Source organism: Triticum aestivum, chromosome 6A (genome assembly GCF_018294505.1).
Source record: "Triticum aestivum cultivar Chinese Spring chromosome 6A, IWGSC CS RefSeq v2.1, whole genome shotgun sequence".
Taxonomy (NCBI): domain Eukaryota; kingdom Viridiplantae; phylum Streptophyta; class Magnoliopsida; order Poales; family Poaceae; genus Triticum; species Triticum aestivum.
Window position 1 is genome coordinate 596,284,611 of NC_057809.1, and position 16,027 is coordinate 596,300,637.

The 16,027-nt window shown below is 45.3% G+C and overlaps 2 protein-coding genes and 1 long non-coding RNA gene across 3 annotated transcripts; 2 read left to right on the plus strand and 1 right to left on the minus strand.

The window, feature by feature from the left end:
- Positions 1 to 3,332: 3,332 nt before the first annotated feature.
- Positions 3,333 to 8,370, plus strand: LOC123128820 (uncharacterized). Its single transcript, XM_044548918.1, has 9 exons — positions 3,333 to 3,783; positions 4,848 to 5,020; positions 5,120 to 5,301; positions 5,405 to 5,689; positions 5,791 to 5,849; positions 5,961 to 5,997; positions 6,092 to 6,163; positions 7,351 to 7,675; positions 7,783 to 8,370. The coding sequence occupies exons 1-9, from the start codon at positions 3,663 to 3,665 to the stop codon at positions 8,161 to 8,163; spliced, it is 1,635 nt and encodes a 544-aa protein (XP_044404853.1). The 5' UTR covers positions 3,333 to 3,662; the 3' UTR covers positions 8,164 to 8,370.
- Positions 8,371 to 8,507: 137 nt separating this feature from the next.
- LOC123128819 (G-type lectin S-receptor-like serine/threonine-protein kinase At1g11330) lies at positions 8,508 to 15,092 on the minus strand. Its single transcript, XM_044548916.1, has 10 exons — positions 14,670 to 15,092; positions 14,552 to 14,600; positions 11,964 to 12,173; positions 11,451 to 11,879; positions 10,851 to 10,946; positions 10,587 to 10,696; positions 9,910 to 10,120; positions 9,579 to 9,648; positions 9,330 to 9,475; positions 8,508 to 9,177 (listed from the first exon to the last, which is right to left on the minus strand). Exons 1-10 carry the CDS (start codon positions 15,090 to 15,092, stop codon positions 8,870 to 8,872), a joined length of 2,052 nt encoding a protein of 683 aa, XP_044404851.1. The 3' UTR covers positions 8,508 to 8,869.
- On the plus strand, positions 13,360 to 14,268 carry LOC123128821 (uncharacterized). The gene is made up of 2 exons (XR_006463455.1): positions 13,360 to 13,827; positions 13,992 to 14,268. It is a non-coding gene; the product is annotated as an uncharacterized lncRNA (long non-coding RNA).
- Positions 15,093 to 16,027: the final 935 nt, after the last annotated feature.

A 16,027-nucleotide genomic window follows, 5' to 3' on the forward strand; every position in this document is an offset into this window, starting at 1 on the left:
TACTCGTCCCGCCCAGGCGCCCAGCTGTGCGGCGGAACGTTCGAACGCGCCGCGGCCGGAGCGCCTAGTTTGCCAGTGCTAGCTGCCTGCCTGCCTGCCTGCTGCGCGGGATAAACTAAACTGCTCTACGCGAATGACCAGCACACGTCAAGGACACGCACCTACGTATTACTGATACTTAGACATGGTAAGCACATATTTTCTCATCGCTCGACACCGAGAAAGCAAAGTGATTAGACAACGCTACGACAGGGGAGAAGGACATGCTTTGCTTCGCCCGGAAGCTAGCTAGTCCTAAAGCCACCGTATCACCTCCTCCTGATCCGTGACAGCGATACGTACACATAAATTAGTACAAAAGATTTAAGAAAATCGCCGGCGAGAAAGAGAAAGCGAATAATGCCCGTCCCTCGTGGTGCCCTGCATTACGTTCTTGAGAAATAACATTTCATTTCATGTATAGTGTATGAAAAGGAATTGCAAAGGATGTTTGCTATTACGCCTAGGGCTATAGCCCCCACTGCCCTAGGCATGTCTCCGCCACTGTAAACCCGATCACTCCCCGGGCCGGCGAAGAAAAAACCCAAGCTCGAGCCCGGCCTTAAGCACATGAATAGTGATATTTTAAAATTAAATTATCATATTCGGGATATTACACTCCCTTGTCTCAAAACAAGTGATTCAACTTTGTACTTGAGTCACTTATTTTGCGACGGAGAAAGTATTAATTTATTATACCTATATTTTGAATAAATATATATATATATGGCCATTTCATGCTTTCGGGTCGGGCTTCAGGTGAGAGAGTGGAGCCCGAGCCCCGCTCGAATGTTAGGCTTCGGGTTCGGGCCTCCGGGCCGAGTTGTCCATGAACAGGTCTACATTTGAGGTTTGAATGAATGGCGTATAATCTATAAGTAAAAATGAATTTATCAGCTTGTGTAAACTAAATAAATTTAAGAAGAAAAAACGAGAACCAACCAATCCAGCAGTATAAACATCCCTTAAAAATAAAAATTATTACATCAAAATGCACTCGGATAGCCGTCTTCATCCTCCCAAACGTCTGATGGTACTGCTCTCTAACCGGAGCCATCCTGTAGTTGCTAATCACGGACCGGAAGTCATCAAGGCCATGGGCCGACAAAGACCCTGGGAAAGAAATGGTCGCCGCTAGTCGATGGAAGAGTTGCGGATCCAAGAGTCAAAGCCCAATTATTTCTCACGAGCCTCATGCCAACATTAGAAGTTGTATCTACATGGCGAAGATAATGCCTGAGTCCAAACTACAAAGGAAAGTTGTCGCCGTCGCTGCGTGAACCAACCCTTCAAAACCTAGACAACAAGAAAACATGTCATCGACGCCACTACAGGCAACAACGTCGAAATGGAGAGATTCGAGGGGATCTAACACGCACCGTCACCACCACCAACGACACGCCACCAAGGAAGACTTCGTCGCCACCACCGTCGGAAGGGCCAGAGCAACCGGAAAAGTCCATAATGAGGGAAGCAACCGAAAAGGTCCATAGCAAGGGAAGCTACCGAATAGGTCCATAACAAGGGAAGCTACATGGACCCTCAACCCCGCCCCAATCTGTCTGGACTACGATGCCCGGACGTGTTTTGCCATCCAATGTGGTCCTATATCCGTCTGCTGGCTGGTCCGGGCGTCCTTTTCCCCCGCAAACCGAAAGCAAACTGGGGGTACTTTGTGGGTGTCCGGACCGTAGTCATGCACGCCAACCTGTTTCAACCAAAAATCAGCTCCCTCGCCCCGCGCCCTTTCCCGCCCGAAGTGGTCAGTGTCGCTCTAGAGCATCAACGCCGCATTCAGGCCCAAAGCGGACGCGACCTCCCACGCCGCTCGGTCACTGAAGTGGCGCATCGAGAGTATCACCGCGCGCCACTTCCTAGTGCGTTCAAACGACATCCGCCAGTTCGTTTCCCTCCATTAAACATGCGCAGTTGCCAAGGAACCTACTCCGACGCTACTCCTTCGTCTGTATGTTGCCCACCATTAACCATCTTGCCGCTTGGCCTGCCATCCACCCGCTATTTAAATTGCAGGCCTGTCAACAACCACATCCAACCTCCTCCGCTCCCTATCTCCTTTCGGCACCACACCCGCCATGGCCTCCTCGACCTCCAAATCCCTGTGGGACAAGCTCCAGTCCAAGCAGAAGGAGATCATCACCATTGCGGCCAGTTGGCAAGCAGGTAGACGGACGAGCTCTCCGGAGGCCAGCGATGCAGACTGGCCAATGGATGAGGCTACGAACAATGAGCTGGCGCCACTGTCATCGTCGGCCCATGCCGGCATCACCATGGGCGAGGCACAAGATCTCGCTACACCGACATTGTGTTGGAAGAGCGGGAGGCCGCGTTCCAGTAGGCCCAAACCGACTAGGCCTAGAACCTCTGCCTCCTTGACGAGCACCGACCGCAGAGGATTAACTCGCCACCGGCAGGGGCATTGCAGTGGACGTGAACGTGGACGACCAGGAGGCGCTCCTCCTATCCTACCGCTCCGCCCACGACATCTGCCATGAGCACCGGCGGCACCGCGTCCTGTAGGCGGAGATAGAAGCCGCCATCAAGGAGATCGACGAGGCAGCGAATGAAGTTTACGACAAGGACGAGGATGACGTCGCCAGCTCCGCGTCAACCGCGCCCTGCCACCACCACGACGAAGCCGACACGTCAGCGGGCGCCGTCGACAACGAGGAAGAGTAGAACATGGGAGGCCGCTAGCGTTTGGGTCCCACGAAGGCCACCACTCCTCCCCCCGTTGAAGTTAAGCTTGACGTGCTTATCATCGTCGGCCAATTAGCCGCTTATCATTTTCTGGGGATCATGGCCGGCCGTCGCGCTGTCAGACATGGGGAACAGGCGCATGCAGTCATTTAGAATAGGTTAAAATACCACTTAGTCCAAATATATAGAAAATATAATGTTTGTGCTCCGTTTTAGATGTAAATCATTCGTTATTATGTAAACACTATCAAAATTTCAATGAGATTCGTCCGGTTCGTGTAATTTTGCATTAAATTTGTTTATTTTCATTAAATTCATTAAATTCCGTTCGAAATGTCTCTAGACATTTGCTTCTACACTTGGATGGTTGAGAACCTCTCGTATTATCAGTATCTACGGACTGGTCTCTACCGGTCCATGGACGGACATGACTTCTGATTTGGGGATTAGCATTGGAGATGCCTTGACAACCGAGGGGCACGACGGTAACTTCCCCATCCCAACAGTCACCGAACAGTTCCCCGTGGGCAGTTTGGGAAGAACACAAGACGCGCCGCAGTGACACACGCCGAGCCACAGACCACCACATATGCGGCGGCCCAGGAGTGAGGAAGAGGAGGAGGAGAGTCTCTCCCTGTCTGCCGCAAAAGCCAAATCCCCCATCTTTAACCCCGCTCCCTCCCATTTCCACGAGAAATCCATCGGAATCGCACCCGAAACCGCGAAGAAGAACAGCGAGGCGAGGCCGGATAAATCTCCCCCTGTCTGTCTTCATCGCAAAGCCCGTCCCTTTCTTGTTCCGCCTGAAGCCCTCCCCTTGTTCCCATCTCCTCTCCGTGTGTGCCGAATCGATCTTGCTTGGCGGCAGAGGGAGGACGGAGGAGGGTGACCTGCTCGGCTCTGCCATGGCATTGCCCGCGCGCCTCGTGCGCGTCGCGCTGCTCCTCCTCGTCGCGCTCTCCTTCTGCGCCGCCGGGACGCACCGCGCTCCCCGCGAGCCCCACCGGGCGCTCCACTCCGGCCAAGGTTACTTCTCCCCGTTGTTTCTTGTTTCCGTTGCCTGATTTGTCGCGGAGATTGCTGGCCGTGTTGATGATTCATGCGCGAGTAGCGGTTGCTTTTGTCATGCGTGTTCGTTAGAATATCTCTGTGCGATTTCCGGGCATTATTATTCTACCAAGTCGGATTGTTGATGCGGAAATACTCGGCCCCCAATTTTTTTACTGCTCTGTGGTCCTCAGGTTTCCGCGCATCTCTTTCTTGTCCTCTTCTTTTTCTCCCCTCAATTTTTATCTGAAAAAAGAATCACGTGTTGTGCTACCGACGTCTTGATTTCTGGATTCAGGCTCTTGCTCTCGATGAATCTGTATCTCTCTGTAAAAAACAGAAAAATATCTGAATTTTGCTAATATGTTTATGTCACGCCGCTGCCTATTTTCAGTATGAAGATTTTCAGAATGGTGTTGGCATCTTGGCAGCCTCACGAATTTCGGTCTCCTGCGTTCTTGTGACGGCACACCAATTATTTCATCCTCTTTTTAGCGAGACATTTTTTCCAAGTTCCTGTAGCTGGGTTTCAGGAATGCCGCTCTCAAATTCTTTCCGTACCTCAAATGGATTTCTCATTTCTGGTCCAGTCTTCCGTCCCTTTCGATGCGTGACTCATCCCCATCTCCACTCTTGCTTTATCCACAGGTGGTTTTCAGTAGGTTGCCTTCAGGCATCCGAGTGATGTACTAATGTTCCTGGAGTTATTTTCCCAATCATTTAGTAGTATAGTTCTCCATTATATGAGGCTTAATTCCCCACAAAATTTCTTCTAGCTTCGATCTGTGAGTTTCAAGTCTGTTTGGTAATTTGAAGATCTGCACCCACAACTTCCTTTTTTGTTCAAGTTATTCTGTAACTTAATTTAAGACGATTTTTGACAGTTTCATGGACTCTAAAAACGTCTTTTAGAAAGTTACAGAGGGAGTATATATTATCACACCAGCATGGAGTATGCCTATGTGCTGGGATATAGTAATATTATCATGTGATTTACCTATGTTTCCTGGTTGTAACAAGAAACTCTCATTGGAAACAATCAGATACGCATGGCTTGGTGGTGAGAAGATCAGTTGCTGAAGCTCCTGCTGACATAAATGTCACTACCAACAGCTCCTTTGTGTTGGCGGAACATCGAACATTTCGAAAGGACCCTCTGAATGCGTTCAACAGATATGAAGGAGGTTGGAATATCAGCGAAGTTCACTACTGGGCTGTAAGTCTGTTTGAAAACTAAGCGTGCATCTCTGTTATCTGCTTATGTCTGTTGCTTGGATAGTAACAATATTATTGTCCCCTGATTCTTTTGTTTCAGTCTGTTGGATACACAGCGTATCCCTTGTTCGTCGTGGCCTTGCTGTGGTTTGTGCTGTTCTTCCTTCTTATGCTGGGGATTTCCTGCCACCATTGCTGCTGCCCGCACCACAGTTACAACTACTCCAGAATAGCATATGCCCTTTCACTGATACTCCTGATATTATTCACTTGCGCGGCAATGTAAGTACTCACACTTGTAAAGCCGGGTTGTTCCATGTTTCTTGCATCGGCATATTTTTGAATTGCGTTTGCTAAACTAATTCCATCCCGTCAATGCTACCAGTGCTGGAAGTGTTGTGCTGTATGTTGGCCAGGGCAAATTCCATGCAAGCACAACGACCACCTTGGATTTCGTCGTCGACCAGGCGGATTTCACTGTTGAAAACCTTAGGAACCTCTCGGATAGTCTATCCGCTGCAAAGAAGGTTGACATAGGACAGTTCTTACTTCCTCCAAATGTGATGGGTGAGATCAATGAAATTCAGGCAAAATTGAACACATCAGCTACCGATCTTTCTACTAGAACATCTGAAAATTCTGTGAAGATCCAAAAATTGCTGAATCAAGTGTAAGTATCATTTTTCCTTGTCATCACAATTTCCTCTTAATTAATGATGCAATATGACAGGGGCTGGTTATCATGCACATGATTGACAAATTTCATTTCAGGCGGCTAGCTTTGATTATCATTGCAGCAGTAATGCTTCTTCTGGCATTTATTGGCTTCCGTAAGTGCTTATGATTTTTTACATTGGTTAAAAAATGAATGTAACTGTATGCATTTCTGAACAAAACTAAGTCCATTTTATGCTAACATGCTGATGGTTTGATTTTACCAGTGTTATCCATCCTCGGGCTGCAATTCCTTGTCAACATGTAAGTTCAGACCTTTGTTTATGCTAACATGCTTGAATTCCCCTTTCTTTGTGATAAACCATGCATATTGCTCATTTATTCAATTTTTATGCAGTTTGGTGGTTGTTGGATGGATACTAGTCACCGGGACCTTTATCCTGTGTGGTGTATTCCTTCTTCTGCACAAGTATGTACTCCACCCTTTTGCAATCTTCGCACTCAGTAAAAAATTTCTGTAGTATTAATATGCACATTTTTTTTATGAAGTGTTAATATGCATATAGAAGAACACTCAGTAGAAGTTTTTGTTAGTGTTAATGTGCACAAAGAACTGTTGTTTGAAGTGTTTCTATAAGTTTCTACGTAAGCTACAGCCAGGTTTAACTAATCTTTGTAATCAAATGGTAGATAGCCAGCTAATATATAGTTATATTGTGAAGTTAAATAGTCTTTTACAGATTAGTGCCCATTATTTGGTTTTGGTGCCACGCCTATTTCAGTGTAAGGCCAGATCATGGTTGGGGCATGTTGACAGCACATGATGTAGCACCTGCATCAAATCATCAACAGTCTATATCTATCTTGCAACTATATGCATCGAAAATGACAATATATTTTCATCCTGGCGTTTTTCCTTGTTATTGCTGGTTAATTGGACTCTGAAGCCCCAACTACCAAATAATTTCTTTGTTCTTACTCCACTCACTTTTGTACTGTGTTCTCTGGTTCCTTCAAATCCATGCTATCAGCACTCACTATTGACAAGTACAGACCGTAAACCCATCTGTCTACCATCATCATCATTCCTCTCTTTTAGGATAAACTGGGATCTACGAAGTCGGAAGGGGTTAGTTTGAGAACAAAATCCATTTAGTGATAGTAGCGATAGCTGGTTGCTATGGTGTACTTTATTTTGTTTTGAAGTTATGTGTCGAGTTAATTACAATTATTTTTCCTTTGCTACATGGACCACTGACTTTGGCCCCTGGTGATATCTCTGGCATGGGAACATATATTCTGTGAACATCTTTTATACTCCCCCTTTGAACTTCCAAAACATCTTATATTTAGGAACGGAGGGAGTAGCTTTGTTTCAAGTTGTTCCTTTCTGTTGCAAAACCTGTACAGAATCATGTTTGAAAACATGTAACTCTCGGTAAAAACTGCGAAAAAATGGGGCATTTGATGTAGCTTCATGCATGTAGAACAAGATTTCGTGTTTTCTGTACTACTAAGTAGGTACTGTTACATGGTATGTTTGTTTTGGTCCATTCACTGGTGCTCTAGTGCTTGCTTACTTTGTGATAACGACTCTTATGCTATGATGAACGAGTTGTCTTATTCGTCTATTTGTCACCTTTTCTGTCATGACAGTGTTGTTGGTGACACCTGTGTTTCAATGGACGAGTGGGTTGCTCATCCAACAGAACACACTGCTCTGGATGACATTATCCCCTGTGTTGAACCGGCTACGGCGAACGAGACCCTGACACGAACCAAGGAAGTCACATCACAACTAGTGAATCTGGTGAACCAGGTGCTCTCCAATGTGTCAAACCGAAACTTCCCTCCGGCGGCCACTCCCTTTTATTACAACCAGTCAGGGCCACTGATACCCACACTCTGCAACCCGTTTGGACCCAATCTGAGCAAGCGCACCTGCGCCCGCGGAGAGGTCACCTTGGACAATGCAACCCAGGTAATCGAATAGTTTGTGGCTGCCAGTTGCACTTTGAGATCACATCATTTTGGTGAAACTCTGAACAACACTGGTAATGGTTTGTCTGCCCGTGCCGCTGAATGCAGGTCTTCAGGAGCTTCGAGTGCCAGACGAGGGTGGTGTCAGGGACTGAGGTCTGCACAACAGTGGGCCGGCTGACCCCTCGGATCTTCGGGCAGATGGCGGCGGGCCTGAATGTGAGCCTGGGGCTGTACCAGTATGGGCCGTTCCTGGTGCAGCTGCAGGACTGCACCTTCGTGCGCGACACCTTCAGCAACATCAGCCAGAACTACTGCCCGGGGCTGGAGCGGTACAGCAGGTGGGTGTACATCGGGCTGGTGCTGGTGTCGTCGGCCGTGATGCTGTCCCTCATCTTCTGGGTGATCTACGCCAGGGAGCGGCGCCACCGGGCATACAACAAGGCGCACCGAGGCGACAAGCCGGCACCGATGGGCGGGAACGCCTGATCAGCGACGGCCGTTTCATGCGTTCGATCGCCATGGATGGCGTCAGTGAGTGTAGAGAGTAGAGGACCGCTGTGTGGTTGACTTGATTGCTGCCTGTTGATTGATTCTTTCTTCGTTTTTGTGAATCTGATGCTTGCTAGTATTTGTTTGTGTTCCTGCTCGGTTGATGTACAGTTTGTGATCTACTAGGAATGAAGGATTGCTGTAGACTCTGCTCTGCTTCTCCTTCAGTTTGTGATGTACAGTCTGTGATCACTCACTTTGGCGTTGGGATTTAGATCAAACGAGGTAGCTAATTGCACAAAGTTCGATTCGATGGCGCACAAATGATCTCAGGGTGAGCTATTGAACCATGCGCCCGGCGTTCATCGCTTGTGCTCTTCAAAGTCCCGATAACTTAGGCCCCATGCTTGCCTGATCGAGCTGAGTTACTCATCAAGTTCAGAGGTCGCCCCTGAGTTCTTCTTGGTCCCTGGCTCTCTGCAGCTTTGGTTTCTTTCTCCTGTACCAATTCTAGACCACTTGCAACTCCTGAAGGAAGGCCATCACTTTTTTTTGCCAAAAAACACTCAGGTACTTAAGAAGTAGTACAAAGCACCACAAATATAATAAAAATTACATCGAGTATTCTACACAACCGGCTTATGCAAAGTTTAGTTCACAAGGAGAGTATACTAATATCCGCACACACAAAGTTATACAACATTTAACGACCCTCCAAGGCTGTGATGCTAATTGCATTTATAGAGTTCTCCATGTTATCTGTTGCTTCTTGACCTTCACGATTACTTAGAGCAAAATAGGCGGGTTGCTTTGGAGTTGGAAGAAGCGTGTTTTCATTCTCCAGCATAAGCATAACCGATGACATTAGTGGCCTATCGTTGGGATGGTCTTGAACACACAAGAGTCCGATATGAACACACCGTAGAACTTCATGAAGTGAGCAATTAACGACAATAGAAGAGTCCACTAGTTCAGTTGCTTCTCCAACTTCCCATAGTCTCCACGCCTGACCAAGAAAATGAAGTGACGATGAAGTTAACAAGTACTCCCTCCATCCTAAAATAAGTGTCTTAGTTTTATTTTGGGACGGAGGGAGTAGTAGTTTATGAGGTTGGGGCCCTTGCAGTGTGTGTGGGGTTGGGGGGGGGGGTGGGGGTGGGGTTATATAAGGCTGCAAAAATTTGTTTTGAGCTCAGGTGAACTGATCTTCAGGCCACTAACAATCTCCAAGAGAAGAACACCAAAGCTATATGTGTCTGTTTTAACAGAAAATGCACCTCCCATCGCATATTCAGGTGACATGTAACCACTATTTAAGACATTCAACAAGTCAGAAAGGAATGTATGAACTAAATTGTATTAAGCCATGGAGAGTACAATGTTAAGGATTTGTTAATTCACTAGTTACTTACTATGTCCCGACAACCCTAGTAGTGTTTGCATGATTCTGGTTTGCACCAAATATTCGTGCCATACCAAAATCTGAAATTTTGGGAGTCATTTCTGCGTCCAACAAGATGTTGCTTGCTTTGAGATCTCTGTGAATTATTGTTAATCTTGAATTTTGATGGAGATAAAGAAGACCTCTTGCTATTCCTTTAACTATTTTGAACCGTGTCGACCAGTCAAGCATGTGTTTTTGTGCAACATCTTGATCAAATATGAAACAAATCTAGCCATCATGAGTATAACTCCGGCTAATGTAAGAATTAAGCAACATAAGATCAACATACTAAAACGTACCAAAAAGGAAGGCATCCAAACTTTTGTTAGGTAAGTATTCATAGATCAGTAACTTCTCATCTTCCTGAATGCAACACCCATGAAGGCTGACTAGGTTTTTGTGCTGCAGTTTCGCAATTAGAACTACTTCATTTTTGAACTCCACAATACCTTGACCAGAACCCTGACTAAGCCTTTTCACAGCAACCTCATATCCACCTTCCATTGTGCCCTATAAGAGCGCATATTTTTTAGTCGAGTAACACTTGGAAGCTAACTTTTTCAACTGCACAATGCCTTTCACACAATGAAGTATTCTCCTTGTATACCCTAAAATATCAAAACTAGTGCAAATGGGCAACTCATTTTAAAGCACGCCAATTTTGGACATGGACTAAATGCATAAGTTCTCAACTTCTCCCCATATATGGATGCCAAGTAAACAACAACAACAACTAAATAAGTTGCTTGGCATCCATTTTGAGATGTATTAACAACTGGGGAAGCAAAAGGCTTCAGTCAGAACAACAACAACTAAATGCGGAAGTTCTCAACTTCTCCCCATATATGGCACATCATCCCGATCATGATTTGAGACTCAAAGCTCTTTTCTAGAGTTAGATAGACAACTGTTGAAGGGTAAATTAGGCATGTTTCATTTTTAACCCAAAACTACTGTAAATAGCACTTTATATTACCTTGTAAACTTTGCCAAAATCTCCCCGTCCAAGCAAGTTTGAATCAGCGAAGAAATTTGTTGCTGAAAGGATCTCTTTGTAGCTAATAAATGGAAATTCTGTACTTTTGCCTTCGAGTTCATCGGATGTGCTAAAGTATTCTCGCATTAGTTTCTTCTGGTTTTCCTTCCTTCGCCATTTTCCTGCTGGTAAAGACATCCATTTTTTTCCTTAACTCTTGCATTAATGTTCATACAATATGTCAAAAAAAAGAGGACATCTTACCTCTGAATTTGTAAGTCCAGATGAGGACAATGCATGTCAGCAACAACAGTAATGCTATAATCGGGAGTAAAACCTTTAGTGAACTGCTGTTGTCAACTGTAGAAATGCAACCAACCAGAAGTTCAGGACTCACTTGCACAACCATACCATGTCGGATCTGTCAAGCTAATTAAGTACGTATACTATGGTAATTTCAGTGCCTGAACTATCAGTGCTTGTGGTAAATCAAAGATCTGATCACCTAGAAAAGTATTTGATCTTGCAATATGCTTATTCCAAAACTCAATAATTGTTTGGCCATTGTCAATGCGAGAAAAATAGTAACTCTCTCTATTGGATAATTGCTACAACATGGACTGAAAACAATTCTCAACGCACTTGAAAGTGAAGAGGGGAAGTTGTATGGCTTACCTTAGTAATTGGGAAACATATCTTTTGTATTTGTAAGATGATGTTAAAAGGAAGGAATGTTCTGTTTTTTTTATCAAATCCATCGACCATCTTACATTCTTACTCCCTTTCAGTTCGCAAAAATATGACAATTTAGATGAGGAAGTTGTAAATTTTTAGCTATTCACAAGGCAATGGGACAGTGCATACCAGGAGACTCAGCAAGGCGAAGGTACAGGTTCTCGCCAGAGTTAGTCGACTTTCCTGTGTCGATAAGCTCCCTTGTCCAAACCAAGCACCTTGTCGGGTCATCGTTAGCACCACCACTGCTCAAATTGGCGTAAGCATACGCCGTACATGAGCAGTTGTTGCTGCACTCGGCGGCACACTCATCGAAGCTTCTGTTCTTTAAATGTAAGAACTTGTCAGGGACCTTCATCCCAGACAAAGTTATGAACTGACTTTGCTTGCCACAATTCAGGTCCTCTGTTCGCCGACAACCGCTTGAAAAGTTAAGACTGTCAGGCTCAAACCCATCGAAGCATTTGCATGCCGGGACAGTACTAGTGAGGTCGCAATAGCTGAATGGGCCACATGAGGCATAGACGTCGCAAGCAGCTTTGGGCCTCTCAAACAGGACTGTCCATGATGAGGAGTGTCTGTTCCAATTTAGAGACTTCAGCGCGCCTGTGTAGTCAAGCGTCAAACGCGTGAACGGTAAACCATCAGAGACAGTGAACATATAGTAGAACTCATCGCCCAGCTTGATGTTTGTTTCATACACAATGGAGCTGGCGTTGCTGAGGTATGTGCCGCCGGACACCGACACGCCATTAACCAAATTGCTGCGAGAATATGGCGTGGTCCCATGCCATATTAGCCTCTGAAGGGTCGGCGAGCTAGGGTCGCCACCGCATGAGAAAATCCCCAGAGGACGGGTCATCCCACTATTAGAAAAAGGGCTGCTAGTGGCGCATCTATTTTCGCTACTAATGGCGTACTACTGGTGCGCCACTAGCATCACGCCATTAGAATCTGGTATTCTAATGGCGCACCAGACCCACGATGCGCCATTAGTATTTGGTATATTAATGACGCACCACACAGAAATGCGCCATTAGTAACAATTTCAAAACCTTTTTTTTTTGAATTTTTTTGCCTCTAGATCTTAAAAGCCCCGTAACTTTTTTTGTGTTAGGTTTTTGGGGATTTTGAAAATGTTTAGCGGCCCCCTGTTAAATTCAGATATAACTTTTCGAGTAGATGATTTTTCATATATAAAACTTTTTAATCCGAGTTCGTATGCAAAAGTTATGCCCATGCAAAAGTTATGCCCATTTTACAAATTTCCAGATAGATTTTGCAAATAAAGTCGAAATTTATATTTGTAAATTTTCCCAACAACTAGACCACATATCACATGGCAAACTTATTTTCTTTTATTTTTTTGACATTTTTATCATTTTTTTTATTTTTTTAAAACTGAAAAAGCGGTCAGGGGGGAGGGGGTGCATTCGGTGGAAGCCGGGCAAACTAGTAATGGCGCACCGTGGGGTGGTGCGCCATTGGTAGTTAAACTAGTAATGGCGCACCACACCCACGGTGCGCCATTACTAGTTTTGAAAAAAAATATAAAAAAATTGAATTTTTTTTTGAATTTTTTTTGAAAAAAACTTAGTAATGGCGCACCAGTGGACAATGCGCCATTACTAGTTAAAAACTAGTAATGGCGCACTGTCCACTGGTGCGCCATTACTAACAATTTTTTTTTTTACTTTTTTTTCAAAACTTCTAATGGCGCATCGTGGGTGTGGTGCGCCATTACTATGTCAACTAGTAATGGCGCACCACACCCACGGTGCGCCATTAGTAACAAATTTTGTTTTTTTTTCAAAACTTCTAATGGCGCATCGCACACCAGGTGGCGTACCTGTATGTGGTGCGCCATTGCTATATTCTAATGGCGCACCACACACGTGATGCGCCATTAGTGTCCATTTCATCTATAGCCGTTTTCCTAGTAGTGTCCGGACCAAAGTTTTAGATAGCGCGCTATAGCGGCGCTACACGCATCCTGACTGTGGTGCGCTACGCGAAGCTCGATTTCACGTACAAGAGTTAGCGTGCTAATAGCGCGCTAGATGTCATTTAGCGCTGAAAATTGGGCCTCTAGCGTTAGCGTCCCGCGTCTCTGACCTAAAATTTTCGGCCCAAAATGAAATCGCTACGCGGGCTAAAGCCCAAGCCTACCAATAGCGAATACTATGCCCCCAACCCTCCTCTCGAGCGAAACCCTATCCCCACTCCCGTCCTCATCTCAAACAGGAACCATGGCGGCGGCCGACCAACGACCAACCATGGCGACGGCCTCGAGCTGCCACTCCGGCGACTGACCTTCCTCGCCACTCCCTCCCAGCGACGGGGTATTCCTTCCACCAGGCGACGCAGCTCCCGGACGTTTCCTCTCGGCTGCTCCCTCCTGGCCACTTCCTCTGCTGACGGCGACGACCGCATCCACAAGGCGACGGAGCACCCCGCGGCGACGGTGTCCACCAGGCGACCATGAGCCAGCAAATCCCGTCAGCAGGTAAGCTCATCTATCCTTTGTTATCTCTTCTTGTGGATGCTTGTACTACTATAGGAATCTGCTGAAGTTTTCAGTTATATACAAAATACAGATACATTGAAAGTTTATTTGCTACTGATGTACATTTTTCTATCACGTACTTTGGATTGCCTTAATCTGCATAGGTGTTGGTGGCTCAAGCACTGCCTCAGTAGCAGCACCTGCACTCCCTCAAGTTGATTCGGATGACCCTGCGTGGAAGTATTGCACTCTTCCAGATGTGAACAAGAAGCATTGGCAGTTGGTATGTTGTTTATGTACTCTTCAGGACCATCTCATGTTGTTTATGTACCACTTTTGTTATTCAAAGTGTGCTGGTGGTATGTTGCTAGTTGCTATGCCAAACTTTGCTCTGTTATGTAATGAATTGAACCATCTCCTGATATATGTCCTTATTATGTATGGTAGGAACTACATAATACTATGTTATGTGGCTGTTTGCATGAGTATGGTAGGAACTACATAATACAGTATCATTTTTCTATTAACTTGACTGTATGGTAGTTGATATATGTCCATTTTCAAGTATATATATGTCAAGTTGATGACTGATTCTATGTTTATTTTTTCATTTTTTATTGATTTATACTGAAACGCTAAATGGGGCTTAGCACGCTATAGCTGCGCTATAGCGTTTCATAGCTCTTGGTCAGGCCGACGCTAAGAGGCTTAGCGCGCTATCTAAAACTTTGGTCCGGACCCTTCCAAGCAATGAGCCGCTCGACGGCATGGGCCTTGTAGCTCAATAAAAGTTTCATCGTTGGAAGTAGTGTGTCCGTCGGGTGATCAAAGCTTTGCCACACGTCCGTGGAGTTTGGCAATCGGAGGACGAAATTCCCTGAGTTGAGTAGCAAAGCGTAAGCTTCCGCCCCTCCTGTGGTGATACTGCTTGTAGCCCTCCAAATAGCGTGGCCTTTGGAGTCAGACAACACCAGATCAGAACTGGTGGTGATGGAGAGCATCGTAGATGAAGGGGTGGTGATTGCGTTGTCTCGATTGGCGACCCACACAACGGTGCGTGGGCCAGGGATGCTGTGGTACCATATGCCAAGGTAAAAACTCTTGTTGGAGCTGGTTGTGGAGAAGAAGCCGAGAGCAAAGTTCCCGCTCTTGGAGATGAGTGTGTCGCCGTGGGTGAGCGGTTTTGCCCGTGTGAGCTGATCATCGGATTTGCAGAACGAACTCAAGAGTAGGAGGAAGAAGATGGGAATATGGTGCACATTCATTGTGCTGTCTCCTTACACCTTTTGTGTCTAGGGAAGAAAATAGCACACAGATATAGCTGAGGTGTATTGCTGTTCGGAGCAATTCCACTGCAGTGAGTGGATAATGTAGCACGCATATCAGCTTGGGATTGGATAGACAAACACTCGCCGGAATTTTCTGTCCTTCCAACAGAAACCGTGCTCTTATTATCTCTTAGGAAGGGGGGAAATGAATGGAGGGTCTCAAAGTCTGAAATTTATGAGACTACTGATAGATAAAGACAGGAGAGTGTCAAACACGCTTGGAAGGAGAAAACATGAATGTAGGGTGTCAAAGTCTGAAATCAACGAGACTAATAGATAAAGACAGGAGGGTTGACCTAGACCATATGCAGTGCCCGAGCTTGAAAAAAATCTTAGGATGGCGAAGCTGCAAAAGAAACGAACATGAAATCATACTAATACAACAAGTTAGATATTGCAAATATTTACTCCCCCCCTTTCATAATTCTTGTCATGGTTTCAGTCCAAATTTGAACTAAACCCACGACAAGAATTATGGAATTGAGGGAGTAGGAAACTAGATAACTATAATTATCTTGTCCACTGGCTTACAAAATACTCCCTCCGTCCCAAAATTCTCGTCTTAGATTGTCTAAATACGGATGTATCAAGTCATGTTTTGGTACCCTTCGTTTCAGTTTACAAGTCCTGCGCGTATACCTAGGTTATCAATTTTATCACCCTAATGTAAACTATATAACACAAAAATTATACGGTTTAAAAATAGAACATCTGAAGTTTATATTGATATATTTTTTGTAATATATGACTTATATAAGGTTGGTTAAATTGACGACCTAGGGGTACGCGCATGCCCTGTAAACTGAGAGATATGAAGTATTAGATACATCCGTATCTGGACAAATCTAAAACAAGAATTTTGGGACGGAGGG